Source organism: Mus pahari, chromosome 16 (assembly GCF_900095145.1).
Source record: "Mus pahari chromosome 16, PAHARI_EIJ_v1.1, whole genome shotgun sequence".
Classification (NCBI taxonomy): Eukaryota; Metazoa; Chordata; class Mammalia; order Rodentia; family Muridae; genus Mus; species Mus pahari.
In genome coordinates this window covers 47,847,316-47,874,800 of record NC_034605.1, presented here as the reverse complement: position 1 = coordinate 47,874,800, position 27,485 = coordinate 47,847,316, and the positions used below count along the sequence as shown (strand labels likewise).

General features: G+C 42.8%; 1 protein-coding gene across 1 annotated transcript in view; it reads left to right on the top strand.

Annotated features, from left to right (window-relative positions):
* Dtnbp1 (dystrobrevin binding protein 1) overlaps positions 1-27,485 on the top strand; it is a 77,470-nt gene that overhangs the window by 13,652 nt on the left and 36,333 nt on the right. Inside the window, exons 4-6 of the mRNA XM_021215520.2 lie at positions 3,528-3,588; positions 6,851-6,983; positions 17,917-18,049. Of these exons, the coding sequence (XP_021071179.1) occupies positions 3,528-3,588; positions 6,851-6,983; positions 17,917-18,049 (327 nt within the window). The remainder of the gene's footprint in view (positions 1-3,527; positions 3,589-6,850; positions 6,984-17,916; positions 18,050-27,485) is intronic.

Sequence of the window (27,485 nt, the reverse complement as noted above, 5' to 3'; positions counted from 1 at the left end):
GCCACCTGGGAAGGAAGTCTCAGGGATGGATTATTTAAATTAGGTTTACCTGTGGGCATGTCTGTGGGGACATTGTCTTGATTATGTGAATTGGTGTGGGAAGGCACACTCACTGTGGTGAACCTGACCTGTGGAGAACCTGACCGAGAATCTTAGGTTCTGTGAGAGTGAAGAACATAAGCCAAGTTCCTCCTGTGTTACTGCTGTTGGCACTTGTCTATGGATGCAATGTGACTCTCTGCTTCAAGCTCCCACAGTCTCCATTAACCCAAAGTAGTGCACTGTAACCTGGAATTAATGAACTAAATAAACCTTTTGCCCTGAAAGTTGCTGTTGTCAGATGTATTATCGTAGCAGCAAGAAGAACTAGGGAATGACAACTTTGTCATTACTTAGGGAATGACAAATCAGCAGGAAAGTGACAGACTTGTTGGTATGAGAGGGTGATGCAGAACAGTAAGGGGGAGCCTGTGAATGCTGTAAGGAGAATGCTAGTGGAAAGGAAATGGGGTGGTTGGGATCGGGAGTTTAAATGGTAAGCAGTGTTTAATTTGCTCTTTTCTGTTGGTGAGAAAGTGATGGTCAGCCTGCCATAAAGTCTTGGGTCTGAAATCATTCTTTACTCTGCAGACATTCAGTAAGTTCCCTGTGTTCATTACTGAGACAGCAGAGGTGGAAGAGTGTAATTCATCCCGGCAACTCTGTTTCTCATGGTGCCTGGCATTCAATGAACACTTGCTGATTCTAATTGATGCTTACAGTTAGATGCACCAGAGGAAAAAAAACATCAAGCCTTTTGTTAGTTGGCGGTGACAGTAGAGCTATATTAATTATGTAATGTTGTACAGTGCTTTTCATTACATGTGGATACTGGTAACAATTGATGGGATTATCAGATTGGCTTTCCTATCAAAATTCAACAGGGCAGTGTCTCTGGGACTTTGAAGACAGCTACCATGAATTCACGAAATACGTATGTTTGTTTAGATGACTTTTTTCTAACTTTACTTCTTTGTGAGTTTCACATTATACACACCAGTCTTTCTCATCTCCCTGTCCAGTCTCCTCGTACCTGCCTTCACCCATACAACCTTCCCCCCAAAATAAAAAACAAACAAAACAAGAAAAGAGACAAAGCATAGAAAACCACCTCATTGTGGAATACGTCACAGTGTGTCCCATAGTATGTCCATCTGTCCGTACACCTTCACTTGCTAATGTTTATTGCATGGAGTCCTTGGACTGGTTAGAGGTGACACCATCAATATTGGATCCTCACTGGGACTCCTCTCAATTATCCTGTTGTTGCCCTGTGTCATGGAGACCCTGCAGCTTTGGATGGTCAGGACTGGCCCTTTCGAGTGTCCCATCCATTCACAGATAACATAGATTTTGAAGTGGGCCAACACAAAGCCCTGGGTCTGGCCGGGGGTGGTGGCTGAGCTGGTCATCAGGATGACGCAGGCTCAGGAAGCAGGCTCTCCTTTATCTACACCACCAGGGTGAGCTCTCCAGCACTGCCCTGGCTAGGCCACCACCCCAACAGCAGCAGAAAGGTCAGCTCTGCTCTCACACCCTCAGGGCTGGATCACTGGTACCTCTACCATCGGGGCCAGCTCTGTTGTGTTGCCCAGGTGAGATGCAGCCCCCAGTCCCTAGTGGTACAGCCAGTGAGGGGGCAGGGCTAGCTCTCCTGCTCCCATGCCCTTGGAGCCAGCTCTCCCGACTACCTGCCACAGGTGTGGAGGCAGGAGGGGAGGGGAGAAGGGCATCACTCCTTCCAACCCATAGCATCTCACAGATGGTGGGGCCAGCTCTCCTGAGCTTGAGCTCTGGTCCCTGGGCTGGCTCACCTGCGACCTTTCCACCAGGGCTTGCTCTCCCAAGTGCTGCAGCTGGCAAGGGCAGATAATCTTGATAGAATTTTAGATAGAATGGAAAATCAAGTTCTCTCTTAGCAGCCATATAGATACTATTGTGTTTAGAAATTGTGTCTTTTTTTTTTTTTGGTTTTTTCGAGACAGGGTTTCTCTGTATAGCCCTGGCTGTCCTGGAACTCACTCTGTAGACCAGGCTGGCCTCAAACTCAGAAATCCGCCTGCCTCTGCCTCCCAAGTGCTGGGATTAAAGGCGTGCGCCACCGCGCCCAGCTTAAACCTTTTCATTTTTAGGGCTAGATGGCTGATTGGGTACTTGCTGGATAAGCCTGGCAACCTGAGTCTGGTTCCCAGAGCCCATGTAAAGGTGGAAGGAAACCTGTCCCAGAGTTGACCTTGGACCTCCACACATGTGCCACGGCATGCTCTCCCATCATGCACGCTCACACATAGTAATAACAATAGTAGTAATTAAATTTGGAAATTTTACTTTGAGATGATTTCAGCTTTATGAAAACGTGACAAAATCAGAATCAAGAAATTGTTCCCAGTGTTTGCATTTTGTATAATTGAAGCATGATGATCAAACCGGAAATTAAAGTGGTGTTACTGCCACAGATTCATCCGGACGTTGTCACTTACTGATAGCTTCCTTCTGTCTCTAGGACCCAGCATATTGAGTCAGTTTGCTGCCTCCCTTTTCTTTAGTCTGTAGTTGGCAGTGAGCTCCGTGGCCATGATGATTGGAGACTGCCCATGCATGCCCTCTTTCCTAGTGCCTTTCAGCCAAAGGTATCAAAGCACCTGGGTGCTCACCCTTTGTGGTAGGAGGCGGGTGATGTGGTCACTTGTCAAAGCCTCTGCATGGCTTCCTTTGCCTCCAGGTAGGGAGCGGTCTGTAGAGAGGTTTTGAGACAGTGGTTCTGTTCAGTTTCATACCAATTAGGAGTTTTTCTTGACAGTTACTTCTGTGTATTTATTCATTAACTAGACTGTATCTATTTTGATTTCTTCTATAAAGTCACTAATTTTATTTCTGCTGTAAAGAAAAGTTTTTCTGAGTCAGAGAGATGGCTCAGTGCTTAAGAGCACTTGTTTTTTCAGAGGACCCAGGTTCAATTTTCAGCACCTACGTGGCAGTTCACAGCTGTCGATAACTTCAGTCCCCGAGGGGCCAACATCCGCCTCTGGCCTCCCTGGCACCAGGCACATATCTGGTGCCCAGGTACGTGTGCAGGCAAAGGACCGACAGACAGTAACTTTCAGGTTTTTATAAGCTAGGAGTGGTGACTTCCACACCTGTAACTCCAGCACTTGGGAGGCAGAGGCAGGAGAATTGCTGGGCATTTGAGCAGCTTGGTCTGTATAACGAGCACTGTGCCAGGTAGTTTTAAACATTGAGACTTTTCTCCAAAAAAGAAAAAATTGTTTTTCTCTTTTCTATAAAAAAAAAAAAAAAAAAAAAGAAATTCAATTATTTGTGTGATTAGGGTCTCTGGTATTTTATTCTCCAAGTGGCCGTCTCTGCTCTTGTGACATGTGGCGTTATTTTTTTGGCTAATTTCTGCAGCCACAGTATATTACAAACTCCACTAAATGTGTGTCCTTTCGATGTCTGTTTACATTTTGAATTATTGTTTGCGTTTTTAGGTATGAGGATACGTGGGCTGCACTTCACAGAAGAGCCAAGGAGTGTGCAGATGCTGGCCAGGTAGAGTGTGCCGACCTTACCCTTTGGTAGAGTCCCTCTTGGCAGGCAGCCCTAAATGCCAGGTCCAACCAAAGTAAAGGGGTTGTTTGCTTTCTCCGATTTCCAATATTGAAAGAAGAGGCTGGACCTACCTACAGTACTGAGCTCTGAGTGCTGTGTACAAGTGAAGAATCATTACCCATCATGTAGTGTAAGCGTGGGTGTGCAGAGGCTGACAGGAGGGCAGTGAACAAGTTTTCAGTTACAAAACCCATGTATGTGCACATGTGTATTGTGAGCTCTTTGCACTAAGCATGTAAAATTTCAGGGAATGGGAAAAATGAGGAAATGAAGTCACCGTGGTTATTAACAAAGCAGGAGGCTAGAGCCAGAAGCAGGGGGCTTTGTCTATGGTGCACTGATTCTGAGATGCTTACATGTGCCCTTTGACCCTTGACGTGGCCTATATTTCCTGGTGAATGGTTAAGGTGGCTGGGGAAGGAACCGGGAAACCTGATAGTCCTCAGAGCAGTTGGTAAAGCTGGCTTCCTTCCTGCATTTGCTGCTGCGCTTTATCTTCATAGTGCAGGGTTCTGAGTCAGGCTTCCTGTGCACACACAGAACCCCTACGTTAAGAAATGAGCATCAGTTGTATCTTTCGATACTCAAGAAATCCCCCATGGATCAGAGTTCACTCCAAGGTCCTTCAGATTTTCACAGATTAATTAGACTCTGTCCTCCTCCTCCTCCTCCTCAAAAAAAGCCCAAAACCAAAACCAATCTATTCAAAGTCCGAGTCACACCAGAAGCAAAGATGACCTCTGAGGCTGTCCTGAAACATAAACTTCAAGGGTGAACACTTAAGTCAGGTGTGAAGATGAACGCTTGCAATCCCAGCATTTGGCAGCCTGAAGCAGGAGGATTGCTCTCATCCTGAGCTCAGTCTTGGCTACAAAGAGAGTTCCAGGCTCTCCTAGTCTATACAGAATTCCTGCCTCAGAAACAAAAACAAACCAAACAAAAACCCTCTCAGTAATGTGTCCTTGAAACTTACAAATGTGTAAATGAGTGTCTTTTTCAGTATTGCTTAAACTTGTGTTCATGTCAGGTCTGTCCCTGATAATACAACAGCTTTTTATCTGACAGCACCAATCTCAGGGCAGGGAGATGGGCTGCTCAGTCTTGTCAAGAAATTACTCTATATTTATTTCTACAGTATATTCTTTGGAAGATTATTATTCATTTACGTATGTGGGTGTTTTGCCTGCCTGCATGTGTGTGCACTCCATGTGTGTCTAGTGCTATGGAGGCCAGAAGAGGGCATTGTTTTCCCTGAAACTGGAGTTCATTTGTGAGCTACCGTGTGGGTGCTGGGAATCAAACCCAGCTCTGCAGACTATCAGCCAGTGCTCTTGACTACTGAGCCGCCTTTCCAGCCCCCAGAGCATATTCTTACATGCTTGTAGGGTTCAGAGCCGTGTCTGTGAAAGCACACAGCTATGGTCGGTGGTAATTCGATTGTTTATAAGCTTTGTCTGAGCAGTTGGGGTTTCCCACTCCCTGTCTACAGATGGATAGTTAAAAGTTACTTAAGGGTTAGGCGTCCATGGTAGTTTTCCCGAAGCTAGACTTCTAGTATTTTCCTATTAATTCCTGTTATTATGAAACAGTTTCTAGTCTTTAGATTGAACTCCTAAGAATCATGGTTTTATTTAGCAGTTTGATTTGTTAAGCAAGCAGAGTGAGACCTCACTTCTCTGCTCGGTGCATTTCCTGTGACAGGAGTGGAGGTTACAATTTCTGATTTTCATCTTTGGTGCACTAATTTGTTTTGGTCTTACACAAACAGCCTGGTCTCTGTCCTTTTTTTTAATCCATAAAATGGACACCACTTAACTTGGCTTAACAAACAAGCTTGTTCAGATAGACTGAATGGACTGTAGAGTTTTATGCTATGTTAATTGGTTTCACTGCTCTGACAAAATACTTGAGCTAATCAACTTAGTGAGGAAAAGGGTTTATTTTGGCTAAAGTTTTGTCTGTGACTGGTCCTTTTTGCTATTAGGCCTGTTGGTTAGACAGTATGCCATGTTGGGAGCATTTGGTGGAGGAACTATGTTCACCTCACTGTAACCCAGGGGTCTGTCACCCAGAGGAGGGGACTGGAGTCCCCAAGTCTTTTCAAAGACTGCCCGTGGTAGTTTAGTTTTCTCATGCTTAGCCTCACCTATGAAATGTTCCACTGTCTCCCAGCTACTCTACATACACCGTTAACTTGCAAGTCTTTGAGGAACATAGAGGATGTAGTTTTTGTAAGATGATATATCTAAATTACTTATCCCAGAGTCTGCTCAATGTGTTGTATCATTGTATAATCATCTGTAATGATTTCTGACAGTCGTTCAACCACACATTCTCTTAGATTAAAATACTGTAGTGTATTCTGCTGTATTCTTTCTATATAAATTTTATTTTTGTGTAAAGTTAGAATTAATAAACCATTTTTAAGCCTTAATATTTAAATATGCTGTACTTTGATTTTTGGTAAGAAGTAGTTTTTATCTAAACCTTAGTTATTTTAGACTTTTCAAGTTATCTAATGAACCATGGTATGATCTATAATGCCTTAAAAAAGATTATGCTGTGTACCAAGCAAAATATTTTAACCTCTTTTCTTTTCTTTTTTTTAAATATTTTTTTATTATATGTAAGTACACTATAGCTGTCTTTAGACACTCCAGAAGAGGGCATCAGATTTTGTTACAGATGGTTGTGAGCCACCATGTGGTTGCTGGGATTTGAACTCAGGACCTCTGGAAAAGCAGTCAGCAATCTTAACCGCTAAGCCATCTCTCCAGCCCCCTTTAACTTCTTTTCAAGTTAGCAAGTAATTACCAGTAAATCATTTTTTATTTGTTTCTGTGTATTTTCTTTTTGTTACTGTTTTTTTGTTGTTTGCTTTTTGTCTTATTTTTCCTAGGTATGAATTTTCCAATGAACAGTTTCCTTAATAGTAGCGTATACGTAGAAGTAGTCAGCTCCTTTCTGACCTTGGAGTTAGATGTCTTATACAAGAGCAGTTTGAGGTCTGCTGTACAGATACTGAGTTCCTTCCTCTTCTAAGAAAAACCAGCAACACAAGTGACACTGTCTTCAGTGTCACTGCCATCATGCCAGACCATGGAAGGTTGCTAAAGACAAACTGGCTGGGCCTTGGCTCGCTGGCTGACTGACTGTGTGCTTGAGATGCTGTTTTCCTGAGCCCCGCTGCTCTGTGTTGCAGCTGGTGGACAGTGAGGTGGTCATGCTGTCTGCCCACTGGGAGAAGAAGAGGACCAGCCTGAGCGAGCTGCAGGAGCAGCTGCAGCAGTTACCTGCTCTCCTCCAGGACTTGGAGTCTCTGATGGCAAGCCTGGGTAAGTGTGGGCCTCTGTGTGAGAGCAGTTTCAAAGCTCTCTAAGAACTCATCAGTTCTCAGCTATCGCTTTGAAAATAATAGTGCATTCTTATTGTTATATAGAAAATGTATAGAAATTAATTTCTAAAATTTACCACTAATGCTTTTTGCCTACAGTAAGCTAAGGAAACAATTTTAGTTTTGTTGCTTTGTGTGTGTTAGTTACCTACTTGCCTATGTGTGCCCAAATGTTTGTATGCATACAGGTGCTTCTGCATATGGAGGGGGAGTTGAGTGGGGTTGGGGGTGCTGTTCCTTTGGAGGTCTTGGGATGTTTCGTTTTGATTTTGAGACGGTGTCTCTCATTGTGCCATGGTACTCAGGGATCTGTCTGTTTCTGGCTCCTTAGCGCAGTGATTAGAAGCAAGCTATCATGCTTGGCACTTTATGTATGTACCGGGTCTTCTTGCTTAAGCTACAGGCATTTTGCTGGCTAAATCATCTTGCCAGCCTGTTTTGATCTTTTTTTTTTTTTTAATGACTCAAGACTGTCATTAGGTCTTTTGTTTAAAAGTGTAAGTTGAATGAATGAATGAATGGGACTTATAGTCCTGGCCAGAGGATGTACTCCAAACATTGCTTTTAGATCTTAGGCTTTCAGAAATTCATGTCTTACAGTATGTTTTTACCCTTCAGGCGATAGACATGAGGTCAGATGAGTTCTGCTGCATTTGAACTTTGTGGAAGTTTGTTTTCTTCATTTTTCATTTCGATGGGTTTATATTCAGAGAATTATCTGTCATGTTTGATACACGAGCACTTGAAGGTAATATTGTGGGTCACTGCTCTCAAAGGACAAAATTAGAACAACGTAAAGATCACAAAGTGAAAAAAAAAGATCACAAAGTGGCTTTACTTTTTAAATTCTAAATTGTAATTTATTTTAATTCTGAAGTAGAACACTGTTAGTTTACTAGTGCTTTTACAGACAAAAAAGAAAGTAAAGAAATACAAACAAAAATTAAAATGGATTAGTCATTTCAAAATGATTTTGCTGGGCAGGGACAGGGAGGCAGGTCCTTGAATTGCCTTACTCGGTTTAGCAAACAAAGCAATATGTTTCATTATGTTATTTCCATATCTTGTACTAGCCTTATATCTATCCCCACAACCGTCGTTCTGTCCTTCCTTCTTTCTCTGGAGGGAGATAGGAAAGTATAACATATCTCCTTTCACAAGGGGCATATGTGTGTGTGTGTGTGACACAAAGGTAGAAGGGACCGTTGGGTGTGGGTAAGCTTAAGGCTTAGGGGCTGTCACCATGCTGAGGGCCAGGCTACCGCTCAGTTTCATTTTGGTGTGGTGGGATGTCAGCTCCAGTGACTGGTGAAGATGGTGGCTCCCTTTAATTTTTATTCAACACTCTTTTCTCCCTTAGCATAAGCTTGTGTGGATGCGGGAAGTAGGAACCGCATGCACAAAAGGTAACTCTTGATTTAGCCTTGTGGAGACCAGGGCATCTTTCCTTCTCACCTTTCACTATCCCCTCTTCTACAGCAGTCACCAGTGGGTTTGCCAAGAGAGTAATCAGCAAATCACAAAGTAATGTTTTGTGTCCAAATGGACAGAGCTTACTTGGGATACTCTCCTGTGATTATTGCCAGTTGGTAGCACCTACAAGATGGAGAGCTTTGTTGGACACTTGACAGAGACTGTCTCAGTTCTTACAAGAACCTCACGAACAAGCCTTTACCACCTCTGCTCTCTACTACAGAAACAAAGGCTGGGACCGGGTTAGGGCCTCACAGTGAATGAGACATTAACACATAGCAGTGCTCTGGGTGATGAGGCAGTAGGAAGGCAGCCTTCAGGAACTGTGGTCTTCCTGTCCTAGGCTCTCACAGAGACCTCTGGGCCTGAGAGTTGTTTGTGAAAGCATGACCTAGAAAGGGGACCGTGTGTCTGAGGAGAAATGTAGAACATCCACGCTCTCTGGCCCTCCTGCATTGTTCTCTTTCTGCTGGTTTCTCCCTGTAGTTAGCAATCCTTCTAATTGGTAGACATTGCTGTTCTTAGCCACGTCCTTTCCCACTCACTTGATCATCGTTGTTTTCTACTGGCTGTCTCCTTTTTCCCCCAAAGGAGAATATTTTCTTTGTAGTTGTTCTTTCTTAGTACCATTTACTAATTGTATACATTATGTTACAAGTATTTTCATAGTCGTTTTATTTGGGAATTGCAGCCTAAGTCTTTCTTATACTGTGTTTTGAGAGTAGAGACATTGACTGAGTGAGAGGGGGAGGAAGGGTCACCACTAGTTAGAGGCCAGCCTGGGCTACACAGGGAATTCCAGGAAAGCCTTGGCTACAGAATAAGACCATGTCTTAACAAAACAAAGCCATATCAGAAAGTACTGAATGACCATGTGAGATAGCATCTTGTCAACACAGACTATGCTCAAAGGAAAGGTGCTTTGACAGTACTGATACCATAATGGAAGCTTTATGAAACTTGATTTTATGAGTTAGCTTTTTAAGGAGTGTCTCAGTCGTTGATGTACTTTAGGAGCTAATATTCAGTGAGCGTGGGCATCATTCTTAGGTTCTGGAAGTGTTTAGTGTTTCAAATGATAATTTATACATTACTGAGTTTCCTTTTTGATAGCTTAAAAATATTAACATAACCTAAACAATACCAAAATTTAAATGCAACTTAGAAGAAAATAGTAACTGACCTTAACTGTAATTTTTTAAAAAGTATGTGTGTGTGTATCCCCGTCTGCCCTCCCACGTCTACATTCATGGATTTGAGTGTGGGCATACATGCTGTGGTGTGCGTGTGGAGCTCAGAGGACAGCCTTGAGTGTTTCTTCCCACTTTCCTTCTTGTTTGAGGAGGGACTCTGACTCGAAGCTGTCTGTGTTGGACTAGCTGGCCTGTGAGCCTCCGGTGACTCACAAGTCTCTACTGCCTATTTCCCTGTGGTAGTGCTGGGGTTACAGATGGGGGCTGCAGTGTTTGGCTTCTAAAATGGGTTCTGGAGATCAGAGCCTAGGTTCCAAACACGGAGAGCTCTAGCCAATGGCCATCTTCTGAGCCCAACTTTGACTTTCGTTTTCCTGGCTCTGTAGGATATAATACATTATCCACTCATTCTCTCCATTTTCCAGGCATCTTACATCTTTTGGTCTTGGCATTGTTTTCTGGATGATCTGCCTTATAAGAGTAAGGGATCTGTATTATGTCATGATGCTCTCAGCTGTACTAGCCTGTGGCTTAATAAATAGGAGTCTTGGAAACCTAGCCCCTCAAAAATTGTTAAGTAGCAAAAGCTAATCCATTCTTATTGATTTTTCTTTTTCTTTCTTTTTTTTTTTTTTGGGGGGGGGGATGTGGTCCATCTAGCTTACAAATGCCTGTTTAATTGATAGTTACTGGTAGGACTGCAATTTAGGAAATAAAGATAAAGGTATGCTGGAAAGTAAGAAACTGGATGTGAACTCTGATCTCTGAGACAGTGTTCCTTGCTTCATTCTCTGCTACAAATGAGGGTTGGGATAAACTGGCCCTCCATGTCTGTAGGTTCTGCATCCATAGATTCAGCCAACTGGACACAGAAAATATTTATTTAAAATTGCTTATTGCTTATATTGAACACATACACAGTGTTTTCCCCAATCATGTCATTTCCTAAATAATGCAGTACAGGTATTCACATAATATCTTCTACATTGTATTTGGTATTTTAAGTCATAGAGAGGTGAAAGGGCGAGTAGCTGTATGCAAATGCTGTGCCATTTTATGTAAGGGACTTGAGCAGTCAAGGATTTTGACAGCCTCGGGTCTGTGGGAACCAGTCCCCCAGGGACCTGCTTGTAAGGGTAGTTGGAGGATTAACTGAGACAACAATGTCAACCCACTTAGTGCGGTGCCTACTATGTCTCTCCTGTGTACTGTGGCCCAGGCATAGTTTCTGGGCTCTAAAGCAAGCCTGAGTGTCTGCCATGAGGGGACTGACAATCTACTAGAAGTTTGTCTAACTTGGCAAATTTACAAAATCAATCTTTCTTTCTTTCTTTCTTTCTTTCTTTCTTTCTTTCTTTCTTTCTTTCTTTCTTTTTCTTTCTTTCTTTTTTGTATCAAAAGATGGATACTATGTAGTTTAGATTGGGAGACAGAACCATTATATTAAGTGTTGGAAGATGAGGGCTGGGACATAGTTCAATTTGTAAAGTGGTTACCTAGAATGCAGGAAGCCCTGGGTTTGAACCACTGTATAGCATAAATCAGCAGCGTCGATGCACAGTATAATCCCAGCACTTGGGAGGGAGAGGCAGGGGAATCTGAAGTGCACAGCCATCCTCTGCTGCATAGCACAGTCAAGGCTAGCCTGTGTTACATGAGACTCATCTTTTAAAAGATTCATCCAAATGTGACAGGATAAACAGCATAGTAGTTTGTGCATTGAGGAATGCTTTTAAGGATAAAACAGAGTTTTTATTAGATGAAATAGTCACTATGCACTCTAATCAAAAACTAAGACATATGAGTCCGGAAAGCACTGTATTACTATTGCTAGGCATGGTGTTTCATGCATATATTTAGGAAGCTAAATATATTCATTCCAGTATTTAGGAAGCTGAGATAAAAGGAGGGCCTTGAGTTGCATGCACCTGGGGAAAAGGGTGAATTTGAGTTTCAGTTCAGTGTGATCTGGTGAAGTAGGAAAAAACCCAAAAAAACAAAACAAAACAAAAAACCTTTAATTATTGAGTTCTCTTGAATTTCCACTAGAGGGCAGTCTAATCATGTTCCTTTAGCAAATTTAAACTGTCATGGTCCTGTCTTCCTGTTTTTTCTATTACTTACTTTTGTGTGATCTGCTTGAAGATTGTTCCTTTGTCTACTATAGAACATTCCACTAATTCTAAGATAGGTAGCAGCCATATATTGAGTTTCTGTGTTGCTTTCAATGGGACCTCTATCACTGTGTGGCTTTCTCTATTTAGACTGTGAGAGCATCTAGTAGGAACTTTAATGGCTGTGTTTCACAAACTAGATCAGCTTGCCCAAGTTCCTTTCAGGGTTAGTCCCATCACAGAGTACACCAACTCTCTCGGCACCTTTTTAGTCTACTATGAGAATCTCATTTGTTCTCTAATGGCTTTTGCAAGTTAATGCACCTTTTAAAGATTTCCTTATTAGCATATCATCATTACTGTATTGCCTCAATACATAAAAGTGGAGCACAAGCATTTGAAGAGTTTTCCATCTTTTAGCTCCTGGCCCCTATAACCTATGGGTGTGCAGACAAAGAAGACACCTTTGTTCTGTGAGGCTAATTATTTGATTAGAAAGAAGCTCATTAAATGTGAAATAATCTTAGTATGCTGCTTCAGTCTTCACATCTCAGGCTGTACTACGTATGGATCGTATCTACTTGAAACAAATGGCACAAAGGAAAATTGCAGGCTGAATTGTTCCCCTCTGGGGTGGTCTTCTCACCAAGATCTGTGGAGCTCTTTCTTGCACAGCTGTCAGGCATTCCCAAATGGCTCTCATGGTGAAATTCCCTGTTGTCTCCACCAGTCACTTAAAGAGACATGCTGTTAGAGTGAGCAGAGTGCTGAGGCTTGACTTCCTTGTCTGTGGAGCCTTGCTAGTGTGTGTGTATTCTAAGTTCTACATTTACTCATTTGTGTAACTGGTATTGTAGCAGATGAGTAGGTTGTATTAGGGTAGTTAAATTTCTGCCAATTTAAAATAAATATTTGGGAAACATATCATGTATCTATTCATGATAATTTAATTAGAAAGGTAAAAAAATGTAACATTTTTTCCTATACTTTACTGACTTGGTTTGGTGTGAGTTGGTATTCAGAGTTGGTGTGGGGGCACCTGTTTGTCCTCCTGGCACATGAGAGGCAGAGGGAGATCTTCCTTGACGGAGTTGTGAGTACAGAGCCAGCTGGGCAGCCTGGAACCTGTCTCATTAAACAAAAGGAAGAGTTGAGATGGAACAGTTCCCACCGCCTTTCCTGCTCCAATTCAGGATCATGTGGTAAAGTTTGATGGGACTAGGAAAGTAGCAGCATGTAACTTAATGTTTCCTAAGTCCTCTGTTTTAAGTTACTCTTTTACAAAGTTTGGTGTAAGTTCTTAATTTAGATATGAATCATAGAATAATAGAATCACCAGAATTTTGTTGAATTCCGCAGACTACCCAGATTAAGTGTTAGGCAATACAAAGACACAGTGTACAGTATTTAGACCTTAGCTGACTCCTGGGGGAGATGAGGAAACAAGTAGCCACAGGGTGTCAGTGAGATGAGGCTTCGTGAAGTCTAGAAGCACAAATAGAAATACAGCTGCAGTCTGGGCCAGGGCTAGCATGGAGCCTGGTGTGACACTGGGAATAAGGAGGGAGGGAGGGAGGGAGGGAGGGAGGGAGGGGAGGGAGGAGAAAGGGGCAATCAGAACAACCCCACCCCAGCCACAGCCAGAAAGGAGGCAGGGCCCACGGGGTTCTTGTTGAAATGGCCAGTTTGGTTATAAAGTAGAATGTGAGATGGATGGTGGTGGTAAGATTGTAACAGTAGACTGTGGCCAAAGGTAACCCTGTAAGCCAAGTTAAGAAGCTTAATTCCAGTGTGAAAGGAGTCAGGAAGCTTGAAGCTTTTTGCAGGGGAGGACACTAGTGAGGATCTGGTGGTAGGAACAGAGTGACCACTGCCCATCCAGACAGCTTTAGTCTACATTTCTTGTTTTGTAGCTTGTTGGTCTATTCTTTTGATTTTTACAGATGTGGGCATCTTTGCCTATTGTATGTCATGCATCACATGTGTGCCTAGTGCCCATGGAGGCCAGACGAAGGTGTCAGATCCCCTGGAATTGGAGTTACTGACAGTTGTGAGCCACCACATGGGTGCTGGAAACTGAACTTGGTAGAAAGAACAGAAAGATGTCGAAAGAAACATCTAGGCAGATGTTCTCTTCTTCTAAGGAGCTGGGTTTACCTGGTACATGTCATTAAAGAATACAAGGACAATTTGAACCTAGAACAGAATTTTACCCACATAAATTAATTGGGTTGCCTAAGGATCAACTCAATAAAATGCCTGGGCTATTTAGCCTATAGTCAACTAACAGCACTATAGTCTAAATGCAGAGGTTGCCATATATAGGCGATACAATTGAAAACAAATGTACATTTTCCAATATAGAGTAACTTTTGACTCTATTTTTTTAGTCATTTAAAATTTATTTCCTCTCATTGTATAGGACCCTAAGTCTAAAAACAGCCTGAGGTATAAGTTGTAGCTATGTGAGTTTACTGGAGAAAAAGGAAATGCTACTGATATTTTGATTCATTTATCTATAACTTTTTGTTTTTGTTTTTTTTGTTGTTGTTTTTTTGAGACAGGGTTTCTCTGTGTAGTTCTGGCTGTCCTGGAACTCACTCTGTAGACCAGGCTGGCCTCGAACTCAGTAATCCGCCTGCCTCTGCCTCCCAAGTGCTGGGATTAAAGGCGTGTGCCACCACGCCCAGCTATCTATAACATTCTTATCCAGAGCTCTTATGTATTACATTCTGGTCCACAGAATTCTCTTTTGGTCAGTATTTGAGGCAGTTTCTGTAGTGTAGTGCTGTTCTAGAAACCCCAGGCCACCGCCTCATCTACTTCCCAAGTGCTGGGACCCAGCATGCTAATGAGCCTGGCAGCTAATGAGCCTGGCAGCTTTTTTTGGTGTCTTGTTTTTGTTTTTCAAGACAGAGGCTCACTATGTAGCTCTGGCTATCCTAGAATTCACTATGTGACACAGCTGGACTCGAACTCACAGAGATCTGCCTGCCTATGCATCACAAGTGCTTGGGATTAAAGCACATGCCACTATACCCCGCTGTGTGTGTGTGTGTGTGTGTGTGTGTGTGTGTGTGTGTCCATACATGTGCATATTGCATGTGCATTTGTGGTTGTGTTTAAGATAGGGTCTTGCTCAGACTTGTCTTGAATTTACCTGTTGCCTACACTGGCCTCGAACTCTGAATAACTTTCCTGCATCAGGCTCTCCAGTACTGGGATAGCAAGTATGTGTCATCATGCCCAGGTAACAGAGCTTTACATGACAGTTTATAAAACTTAGATAACTTTTATTGAAATTTCCTCTACATTTGAATATTTAATTACTACCAAGTACTAAGTTTAAGGACTCGTGTTCCTATATGTTATCACTTTGACCATGCGTGTGTTTAGTCCTCACTGCACAGTTTGTCACACTGATGCTAACAAATGGCAGCAGAGTTGTGTTTCTAAGCCTGCATTTCAGCGGCCTGCTCTGGACCTGTGCGTGACAACACTCACTGAATTAACTGGGCCTTCTGTTAAGTGGGTTTAGTTCTTATTACCAATCATGATGAAATCTCTTAAACGTACTGGCTCTGCCACTCTGGATGCTTTATCGTCCTCTCAAACTAGTTACAAAGATTGAGGTACACACTGCTTCTTTGATACTTGTTGTACCAGCTCCCAGGCTAAGTCTCCTAGTCTTGTTTTTCTGTTTGATAAGATAAAAACTAGTGGGAGAAGCACTTCCCTCCCATAGTAGAGGTAGCTGGCATACCAGCATGCTGTGAACGTCTTCATCTTACAGACTCCAGGTGGGCTTGTCCCAGTCCCTGGTACTCTCGTGTCTGGCATCCACACCCTTCTCCTTGAAGCCAGTTGTGAACTAGCCCATGGCTTTAGGTTGTGAGATGGAGCTTCCACTAATGGGATGAGAGAGTCACCAACAGTGGTAGAGTTAAACTTAAGTGTTCGTTCTTATCGTCCTGTGACGTGCTAGCCTGGCTACAGAAAGAACTTGCTTTGCTGGGTTACTTTCACTTGTTGATCTGTTTCTTTGTGAAACACCAGGAATAATTTTTGACAGCAGTAGTGGAAGTTTCGATTAACACAACATTTTGCCCCTTTCCTTCTTATACCGTTTGTAACCTTAGAAAATCATAGCTGCAGTTGTTCATTGATTGGAGTTTAGATCTTTCAAGCTTGTGTTTAATGGCTCTATATTGCTCTTGCTAGAGTCAACCCATTGTGAACAATGGCATTATCAACCTTTCTCAATGGTTCTTGTGGTCTCTAGGGATACCGCAGCCTGAAGAGAGGCTGAGCCAGAGTCTGAGCAGGACTGCAGAGCCGCTCGCTGTCACATCTGCTCACTTCCCATCAATGCCTTAAGCCTTCGGCCTGCCAAATAGAAAAGGATATTTTTTTACAAGCTTAGATATTTAGAAGAGACAAAATTTAGGATATTAGAAAATGTGATCTCTTCTGGATTAGTAGATTCTTGACTTAAACAAAGGTAATTGAAAACAGGCATTTAACCAAAAATCTTAACCTAAAATTGCAAATTGCAGTTTGAAGAGTGTACCTACCCCCTCGATGCTCTGAAAGGCGGTGTAGAGTCTGACCATCTAGCAGCTCGTGAGGGGATGCACTGCTTAGTGAGTCTGAGCCGTCAGCTTGTACAGCTAGCTCTGCTCTTCTTCTGCAGCGCCCTCAGTGCTCCTCAGGGAAGGGTTAGGCCGAAGTGTGAGGAGTGTCCCACAGGCTCATGGGTTTGAACATTCCGGTTCTGGTTGGTGGCACTGTTTTGGGAGGTTCTGGAACCTTTGGGACATGGCACATAGGTGGTGACCTGTCCCACTGGGCATGGGCCTTTAAGGTTCACTTCCTAGCAGAACACTCTTCTTCTTACCTACTGATGTGTGACACACCACAAGCTACCACCTTTACATGGGTGGCACTGGCCCAGACTCTTACATAGGGAGCCTTAACTTGTGTCTGTGAGGTTTGTCACGGTTGTCTGTTAGTTTCTTTGACCGTAGACCTCCATCTTAGAGGGAAGCTGGTTAAGACATGGCTTGTATTAAGTCCTGCAGGGGAAGTTCTTGAAGCTCACTGGTGTCAAGTTGACACAAAATTAGCCAGTACACCCCCCCCTCCCCACATCACTGACTGACTCAGTAACAACCAGCTTACTAAGTGTTTAAAGTCTTCATGCAGAGGTTTATATCTGTGACGTATCAGAGGGCAAACATGCTAAAATGACTTGGAGTTATAAGAACTAAATTACAGTGGCGTGATGTGGGCTAGGTTTATCTGCTACCATTCACTGGGTATAGTAGTACACACCTTTAAAACTCAGGAGGCAGAGACAGGCCTGGTCTACATAATGAGTTCTAGGATAGCCAGAGCAATTCAGTGAGACTGTCTCAAACAAACAGGCTGGTTTGTTTGTGGTATATGGGGGTATTGGAGTTAACATTAGATTAATCAGGATATTCCATTCATCATTCTAGTAATAAAGCATATAAGGTACTTTGAACATGAATGTCTTGAACGTGTTTGAAAATACTTCTTAATTAAAGTCTGCTTTTTTTTTAAAGATTTATTTTATTTATTATATGTAAGTACACTGTAGCTGTCTTCAGACACTCCAGAAGAGGGCATCAGATCTTGTTACAGATGGTTATGAGCCACCATGTGATTGCTGGGATTTGAACTCTGGACCTACAGAAGAGCAGTCGGGTGCTCTTACCCACTGAGCCATCTCATCAGCCCTAAAGTGTGCTTTAATGTTGGCCAGTGTGTTTACTTTTGCCTAAATAAAGTTTAATTATAAATAACAAAATACAAAGCAGTCACAATAGTTTAAAGTGTTTTTTAAAAGGGTGTTTGTGTAGTGGTATGTGTACATGTTAGTGTAGGTGCTCCTGTGGGGCACAGAAGAGGACGCTGGAGTTACAGACAAGTTGCAAGCCACCTAATGTGGACTGGGTCCTCTGGAAGAACTGCGTGTGCTCTTAACTGCAACAACAATTTAAAAACTTTTGTGTTCTTGGCCAGTGATTTGGAATTGACAGTTATTTCTCGTTTTTGTGTTTATTTGCAGCTCATTTAGAGACAAGTTTTGAAGAGGTAGAAAACCACCTGCTACATCTGGAGGACTTGTGTGGGCAGTGTGAGTTAGAAAGACATAAGCAGGCCCAGGCCCAACACCTGGAGAGTTACAAGAAAAGTAAGAGGTGAGTTTAAAACTTGGACTGCAACATGGTAATCTCAAAGTATTTTTCATTGATTACGTGCTATTCTTTATAAAACAGTATTACATTTGTTTGTTTTGTGTGTGTGTGTGTGTGTGAGAGAGAGAGAGAGAGAGAGAGAGAGAGACAGAGACAGAGACAGACCTAGGACAACTTGTGAGAGATGTTTCTCTGCTATCATAAAGGTCCTCAGGTTATCAGGCAAATGCTTTTACCCTCCCAGCCCTCTTCCTTCCCATGCTATTCCCTCTTCCTTCCCATGCTATTCTTCATATGTTTGGATTGGTAAAGATAAAGGTCCCAGCCTGTACTGTTTATTTACAATGTTGCCGTTTAGTGCTGAGCTGTCAGAAGCCAGGGTGGCTTGGAGAGGGCTTCTGAGAAAGGGGTGCTTAGAGTGGTGAAAGAATGACTTGAAGTCAGTCATGGGGTCCAAGCTGATAGCCTTGTGGTCTGGTGGCTCCCTAGACAACTCTCTGTAGATAGCTCTTGGCTCTGTAGTCTGCTTGAGATCGCTCCTTGCTAGAGACAACTCTCTTCTGTTAGAAAAAAATTTTAAACACTCTGGATAACTCATGAGTTTTCTGACCAAAGTCAGAAAAACTGCTAGAAAACAAGCTTGGATTTTTCTGAAATCCTGCTAGAAACATTCTAAAAGAGCTGTGCTCACTCTCCAAGGAGCTCTTTCTGGGCAGCTAGCTCTCATAGACTAAAGCCCAGTCTTTTATGTACTTATCAATTTAGTCATTTACTCCACGGTCCTTTTTGACTATCCCATGAATCAGCATTTTATGACCTCGGCAGGTATCTGGCAAATGAACTCAGAGATCTGCTTGCCTTTGTAAGCACAGGCAATAAGGTAGCTGGGTGGGATCTGGCTCTGAGATGATTCCTGCCATGCCTGGGCCTAAACAGTCTCAGGCCAACCTTGATTGAACTCAGGAATCTGCCTGCCTTTGTAAGCACCAACAATAAGTTTAGCTGGGTGGGATCCTGCCCTGCAATCATCACTCCCTAAATCTTTTTATCTCCTTTCATATCTTTCTGACAAGCCAGCTCATAGTGCAGCGCCCTCGGTTCTTTTAGCCCATCATATAATTCATATTGCATCCTTGTATTTTGCATAATTGAGAAATTACACATTCTTGAATGCATGCTTTCCCACAGCCTTAAGGGCTAGTTATAGCCTTTACCATTTTGCCATAGACATTGGGCACACCCTCACCTCCTGAACTTGTGCCATCTCTGATTAACATGGAGTCATTCATCTCAGCAGAGAGGACATTCCTCTGAAGGAGGAACATAAAGTAAAATATACAAGTAAGCCATGTGCCTAGCAACTGTGAGCACTTGAGAAGGTCCATGCCCTGCTGCAAGAGCGGGAAGTGTCACTCTGTCCCTTGCTCATGGTCGTGCAGGACTCAGCTCAGGGTAAAGCATGAATGCTCCCATCAGAAGGGAGAATGGGGCAGAGGGCAGAGCTCCACAGAGTTAACCCTGGCTCGCTTTGCTCCAGTGACAGGTGACTGAGCAGCTCTTTGTTTTGCTCTTATCCCTTTAGTAGTACACTCAGAGTGAAGGGAGCCTGAACCTGTCTCATACTAGATACAGTGCTGAAAATTAATCTCTTAGCCTCAATGCCACTGGTTTCTAGTGGGAATACACCAGTCTTAAGTACTGTAAGATTGGATGTTAAGAAAAGCATTTTGCATGGGGAAGTGATGGGTCATCACATTGTTGTTAAAGTTTTCTTGGATATTGAGGGTGGCTTACGTTCCCCATGTGTCTGTCTGGATATGTCTCAAGTGTTGTTCAGCTCTAAGAATCACATGGGGGAGAGATTAGTATTCAGATGCTTGGACTGTCCAAAGTTCATCACAGTGGTGCTGCTTACCGTCAGCTTCCCAGTTGGTCTGGATGTGCATGCTTGAGGGACTGCTGAGCAGGGTTTCTAGCCTACACATGAGGAGGAGCTCCTGACAGCACCTGTCACACTGTCACAAAGGGTTGGGTGCATGTGATTCCTTGTCGAGGTGGGTTTTACATATTTCATTTGGCCTTCCGAGGTTATCAAATTGTGTGTGGGGCACGATTGAGAATCCTCTCACTCATCAGAAGGTATTTGGCACGAGCAGGTAGCCATATGACCTAGGGGATTTCTAGGCTGATACATGGCAGGGAGGTACAAGAGTCAGAAGTAGAGGGGCTAGTCTCCGACTTTACAGTTAGTAATGGGTAAGTACTCTGTTGGGAAGAAGTCGTCATGGAAGAAGGTTCATTTGGTACAACTAGAGTTGTAAAAAACATGGTAGAAAGCTTTGGACCTTTGACATTTTTACAGTTTGGATACTGGTTCTGCGACTTTAGAGAATGGTCTCTTTGTCTGTAACATGGACTAGTCATGTTATCTACAGCATTGTTTTATCGTTGTGTTAGCAAAGTGCTTGAAATAGTGTGTGCCACCTGGTAAGCGTCCTGATGGTGTTAGCCAGCACTGGCTTACAGGGTGCAGGTTAATTTTACAGTCAACTTGGCACAAGCTCTGGTCATCTCAAAAGAGATACGAGAAGGCCTTTACCACAGTGGCCTGTGGACAAGTCTGGGAGGCATCCTCTTGATTAAGGAGTGATAGTTGGTGCCACCCCTGGGTATGGTGTGTAAGAAAGCAGAATGAGCAAGGCATAGGGGACAAGCCAGTAAGCGGTGTTCTTCCATAACCTCTGCTTCAGTCTGTGCCCTGGCTTCCCTCCATGATGGACTGCAAGCCAAGATACAGTCTCCCCCACAAGTTGCTTTTGGTCACAGTGTTTTACCCCAGCAATAGAAACCCTCAGATACAGTATAAGGTGTGCAACTGAAACAGGTGACTATTCCATGTTTTCATTTCACTGCTTTTTCTTTTTGGCTGCTTGGATACAAGAATTATATGAATATTGTGACTTTTTTTCTATCAGTACTGGGTGAAATATGATTGTTCAAAAAACAAAAAAAACAACAAACATGTGATGCTTCAGTTGTATGACAAGTTAAGTGATTAGACAGAAAAGGAGGCCTGCCACTGGAGCTGTAGAATTTGAGTCCTGCTCTTCCCTGGATAATGTTTACTTAATGCATTATGATTTATGCCATGAAATGAAGGTATGAAAAGTCTAAATATACTGAGTAATTTTTGGCATCTTTCTTGTTGTTGAAATGGCAGAGCATGTCCCTTTTTAGAGATAGAACTTAGAACCCTCCAGCTCCCTCCTTGATAGTTGATTCCTGACTGTGACCTTGGGTATCAGCCATTTACTTGAGACTTGGAGCTCTTACACAGTTGTGCTTGGTCTAGGATGTTTTTGACTGGTATTACAAGATTTCTAAAAATAAAATTGTTAATAAGTTTAGATAGAGATTTTTAATAATACTGATTATTCTATAATGTATAAGAAAGATGGTGTATACCTGACAGTGGTGGCACACACCTTTAATCCCATAATTTAGGAAGTGGAGGCAAGCAGATCTCTGTAAGTTTGAGGCTGGCCTGGTCTACAGAGTGAGTTCCAGGACAGCCATGGAGAAATCCTGTCTCAAAAAGAGGGGAGTTGGGGGAGGAAAAGAGAGATGGATGATGATTGAAGACACAGTTTATAATCTACAGCAGACATTTCATAAGCTCTGATAGGCTAAATTTAAAAACGTCTTTTTCAAGGAAAGCATGACACTAGTGTAGTGTCAGGACAGTTCTAAGACTAAGAATTTGGATGAGACATTTAAAAGGTGAGAAATTTAAATTAACCAATACTTTGGTTAGACTTTTTAAAGACTTCATCTAAAAAAAAATATATAGATAGATATTTGTTAATGCTCAAGACATCTGTGTACAGTATTGAGAAATGTCAAAGTATTTTATCCCACCCTAGTAAAGCACTTGATTTATTATTATTTAAATTGAGGTCATATTTTTATTCTGAAGTGGTAACTACTGATTTAGTTCAGAGTTATAATACAGAAGCAGTTGGGCTAGGTGCCATGGTATATAGTAGAACTCAGGAAGCAGAGTTGAGAAGATTGGAAGCTCAAGGCCAACCTGGGCACAGGAATCCCTGTGTCAAAAAGATAAATGCAATCTGAGTGACTGGGAATATCCTTAGACAACTGATCTTAATTTTCTTCTCTTTTCCAGGCTTATTGCAAATAGCTTATCATCAGCGTTCTTAGTTGTAGATAGAGGTGATAAGAATTTTTGGCAGGGTACTAAAGAAAAGAGACAATTTCGTTTTTTGGTTTCCAAAGGGCCAAGTAAGAGCAAGCCTGTTTAACTCAGAGCGTGGCTGGAGATTCTGAATTCTGTTTGTCTTGTGTCTTTAAATGTGGCATGTAGAAACCCTGGGACAGTGTTTAATCTACTTAAAACTGGCAGCCTTTCTAAGCTTGCAGGAAAATATCTCTTTAAAGAAACTTTAAGAAGCAAGTCAGCCTGATTATTTACATGACTGATTAGTAATGTGTTATAGTGTAAGTAGTTTGGTACAGCAAAGACAAAATTGAACAGTTTCATTCTGACAAATCTAGGTTATTTTATTTTTGGACAATACAATAAAGTTATAAGGAAGTGAATAGTTATAGCTCAGAAGAGCAAGAAGGTGGAAGAGGGAACCCCTGTGTCAGAGGCATCCGTGTTCCAGAAGGTGCAGGAGCACAGGGATAAGCTGCCCGCCACAGAGCAGTCTGACCTGGATGAGAACTCAGACATGAGCCAGCTGCTGCTGTGGCCTCAGGAACTGGAGCATCAGTGGCCTGGGAAGAGGAGGGAACTAAGAGCAGGATTCTGGGTGAAAGGACAGATATAGAGAGGTTTGATCCTGAAAGGACTCAGCATATGGAGTGGGGAGAGGTCTACTGTTCACTACATCAGAGGTGAGGACTGTAAAACACTTCAGAGAGGTTTTAGATTACGGATCATGAATCTGAAAGACGAGTTACGTAGCAGTACTGTGTTCCAGCCCGGCTGGTACTAAGTCAAGCAGTCCTCTGAGGGGAGAGTGAGGATGATCATAGGAAGGACAGAAAAGAAGACTCAGAGACAAAGATTAGAAATCAGGAGGGCTGTCCAGCCAATACTGTGGCAGCCTCAAGTTTAATTCTCTTATATATATAACAGTATCTTGGGAAACAAGGCCACAGGCTATCAGAAACAATTTGCTTAAAGGTGCACAAGACATTCCTTCCCATCCCAAAAGCCTCTGCTTTTTCCACCTAGGTAAATAGAATCTTCAGCCCCTCACCGTGAGCCCCTGGTGCACCTCCTCTCACCTTCCCATGCCGCAGAAGGCTGGGAAACCTGCCAACAGGCTCCAACCTGCCTTGGCTGCCTGGCAGGCAGCCTTTCTCTTTTTTTCCCTCTGCTTCAGAGAAGCAACAAAAAAGCTCCCAACACACTGGAGCTAAGTATTTCTGGACTAGCAAAGATGGCAGCCTCAAAGATGGTTGGTGCAAAACTGAGCCTGTGTGAATTCACATTCACTTATGCCAGCGCACTGCTGTGTGAATTCACGTTCACTTCTGCCAGCGCACTGCTGTGTGAATTCACGTTCACTTCTGCCAGCGCACTGCTGTGTGAATTCACGTTCACTTATGCCAGCGCACTGCAGACAGCCAGGGTGAGAGGGCTTTCATTAAGTGGTGCTCTGTGGAACTGAGGAAGGTGTACCCTGGCCCGCCCATTCTAACCAGTGAGTGCTCAGAGGTGCTACCCTTGGTCCCCTGTGTCTTCTTCCCCAAGAGAAGAACGTGCCTCTGACCATCGTGCGTGCTGATGAGGTAAGGAGAGCCCTGGAGAATGTGCCAAGGGCAGAGCCTGAAGCCTCTCCACTGAGGGCTGTAAGCAAGAGCCCAGGACTGGGCACTGCTGCACTGAAGACGTGGGGATGAGCTCCTCTATCCCTTCTAGAGCTTGTGCTATAGAAAGAATAGATAAATGAATACATACATAAATCATCTTTAAATAAGAGGAAGAAGGAAGAGGAGGAAAGAAAAGTAATTTGTCCTTAGAGTGTGGATATTTACTTAGCAAAATATTTATCAGAGATAAGGAAATACAATTGTTTCCAAGCCTAGAAGAGCTCTGGCTCAGCTCATTTGAACACTTTGCTAAGAAATTACAGAGGCTGTAGTCTACACACGAGAGCCAACAACCATGCAGGAACAAGCTCCACCCTATTGAGGAGAGAGGCAGAGAGGCAGGCATCCCAGGCGAAGGTGACCGGAGCCTTGTGGGATGGTACCAAGAGCAGTATTTCCACGAGGAAACGGAACAAGCAGGTTGATAAGTCTAATAACCCTGTTGAGCAGTTTTATTAGCTGTGATGGAGAAGTTGATACTAAATTCATTCAGATAGGTTTATTGAGTTGGTTTTTATTTTTCTCTAGAAAGGAAGAGGAAGGCAAATATTCAAGGGAAAGCAATTTTCAGGACAGGCCATAAGATAGCACATCCCAGTTACAAACAATGTTCACAGAATATTGTGACCCTTAAATGCAAAGTCAATGATCCAGCTTTTTGGGAAGCTGGGTACAAAAGAGCACGTTTATCAAAAAAAAAAAAAAAAAAAAGAAAAGAAAAAAAAAGAAAGAGAAAGAAAGCAAGCCAAAAAGCCAGGCGGTGGTGGCGCACACCTTTAACCCCAGCACTCGGGGGGGGGGGGGGCAGAGGCAGGCGGATTTCTGAGTTCGAGGCCAGCCTGGTCTACAAAGTGAGTTCCAGGACAGCCAGGGCTACACAGAGAAACCCTGTCTCGAAAAACCTAAAAGAAAAAAAAAAAAGAAAAAGAGCACATTTATGTCAAAGGGAGGAGGGGGATTCAAGGAATTTTCGTATTGTACAAGAGGAAATCAGTAATGTTTAAAATAGGAAAAAGAACTTTGGTTTTGGCATATTATTCATAAATACACCAGGCTAGCAGTAACAGAATTGAGTGTGGTTGCTTGTGAAAAGCTGGACAGGAAGTCGGAACGAGCTGCAACCCAGGGGACCAGTTTGTATTGAAAATAAGTCCTCACACGTGCTCCTTGACTTAAGAAATGTACATATACTACAAATACACAGATCAAATTTAAAATTGTTTTACTAGCGCAACAGTCCCAGAAGTGCTGGACGTGAGTACTCACTCCTCAAACATTCCATGATCAAATACATTACAGAAGCACCTGCTTGCCTTCTGTGTCAGTGCATTAAAGGCTCCGAGAATTCCTGAAGGAAGGGCATTTGTTTGACTCAGTGTTTCACAACTTTTTCCCTTATAGAGCCAATTTGCATATAATACATATTAAAATAGGCACCTTAGTATTCTGTTTAACACTGAAAATTTAAAATGTTGATAGCAATAAATGAGCTTGGGGCTGGAAGAAAGTGCCTGGTGAGTGGCAGTGCACTTGTCTTACAGGCATGCTGACCTGGGCTCTAGCCCTTCAACCCACAGAAAAAGCAGACTCTGTAGCGCAGGCTCTGAGCACTGGAGAAGCAGAGAAGGCATGTACCACCACGCCTGGCTTTTTTTGTTTTGTTTTGTTTTTTGTTTTTNGAGACAGGGTTTCTCTGTGTAGCCCTGGCTGTCCTGGAACTCACTTTGTAGACCAGGCTGGCCTCAAACTCAGAGAAGCCAGCCAAGCCTACTTGATGAGCAGGCCAGCTCCAAAAAGAGGGGAAAAAAGTTTAATTCTGTCTGCAGAACAATATCTGAGGTATCATCTGGTCTTCACAGGCACGTGCACACCAGTAAGCCAGCACCCGTGCCATTAAATCAAAGTAATGGCACACCATGATATTACACCATGACATTAAAGCTTAACTTTCGGATTCTTATTAAATGAGGACTCCTTGATATCAGCTGCCCTCCACTTGGCTTTTATTTATTCATTTGTTTTGGTACAGGGTCTCTCATGGGTCTGAAACTTACTGATTCAACTTACTGATTAGGCTGGCTAGCCAGCAACCCCAGGGAGTCCCCTGTCTCTTTCCTCAGTCACGGGGTTACAGGTATATGCCACCATGCCTTACCTTTTAACACAGATCTGGGACTCAAACTCAGGTCCTCGTGCTTGTGTGAACTCAAGCGTGTTATGGACTGAACTATCCCTCTAGTCCTGACGAAAGTTTTTATGAACAGAAACAGGGACTGCCTTGATAAATAGTACTCGTTGTGGCATAGATAGGATATGGTTTTGAGCAGCCAGGAGATCGTACTCTGAGGGGTGGGGTGGTTGGGGTGTATGTATTTAGCCCTATAAGTTTTAACTCATGGATCTCTTGCAGATGTTTTGTAACCAGTTGTACACAGCTTTCTCATAAAGAGATGAATATTTACCATATGAGCCAAAGTAAAGGACTTAAAACTATGTGCATGCTTTTCTCTAACAATTAAAATAAGCTTGGTATGTGGGTGGGAGTCAGTTTCCATTTCAGTCCTGGAATATGGGAGCACAGACAAAACGTGGATAAAATGAGAGTCTCGGGCGGTAGACTAAGCCTCAGGTAGATGGAATGATGACATAGCAGGCAGGAAGGAGACTTCCTTAGGTATCAGGGAAGGCCTAAGAAGATAAATAGAGCTGAGTCCTGCATCTGAGGATCTAGGACTGCACAAGCTTAGGCAGAAAGAACAGTATGAACAGAGATTCTGTGTCCTAAAATACTAGATAGGTTTGAGGGAATGAAAAGAACAACTAAAACAATTTAATCTTGTAAACTTTTAATGCAATATCACAATAACTTAAGAAGTACTTATTGGAATTCTATCACAATAATTGCTTATTATTACATTTAAAATTTGCTATATTTATTTGCGTGTCTGTGTCTCTCTGTGCACGTATATGATGGTGCACATGTGAATCAGAGGTCAATTTGTAGATGTTGGTTCTCTTTATCATCTAGGTCCCAGGAATTCAAACTTGTCACTAGGCTTGTTGGCATATGCCTTTTTACACAGGACCCTCTCACTGGCGCTGTATGACACTTAACATGATACATGCCTGGGCTTGGTGGCACATGCCTTAGAGATATCACACACACACACACATACACCATGCATAAGATATAATTTAAGATGCTGGGCAGTGATGGCACATGCCTTTAATCCCAGCTCTTGGGAGGCAGAAGTAGACAGATTTCTGAGTTCGAGGCCAGCCTGTCTACAGAGTGAGTTCCAAGACAGCCATGGCTACACAGAGAAACCCTGTCTCGAAAAACAAAAACAAAACAGAACAAAAAAGGACAGAGTTATTTAAAAAAATTAATAATAATAATTTAAGATATTTCTTACTTCCAAACTTCTGGGTTGCTTAGATTTTCCCCTTTAGTCCACTGCATACTATTAGTACATGAGTATAGATACCTTATGGCTTTAACAACCGTTTGTTGGCTTAGGGCAGCCCAGTCACT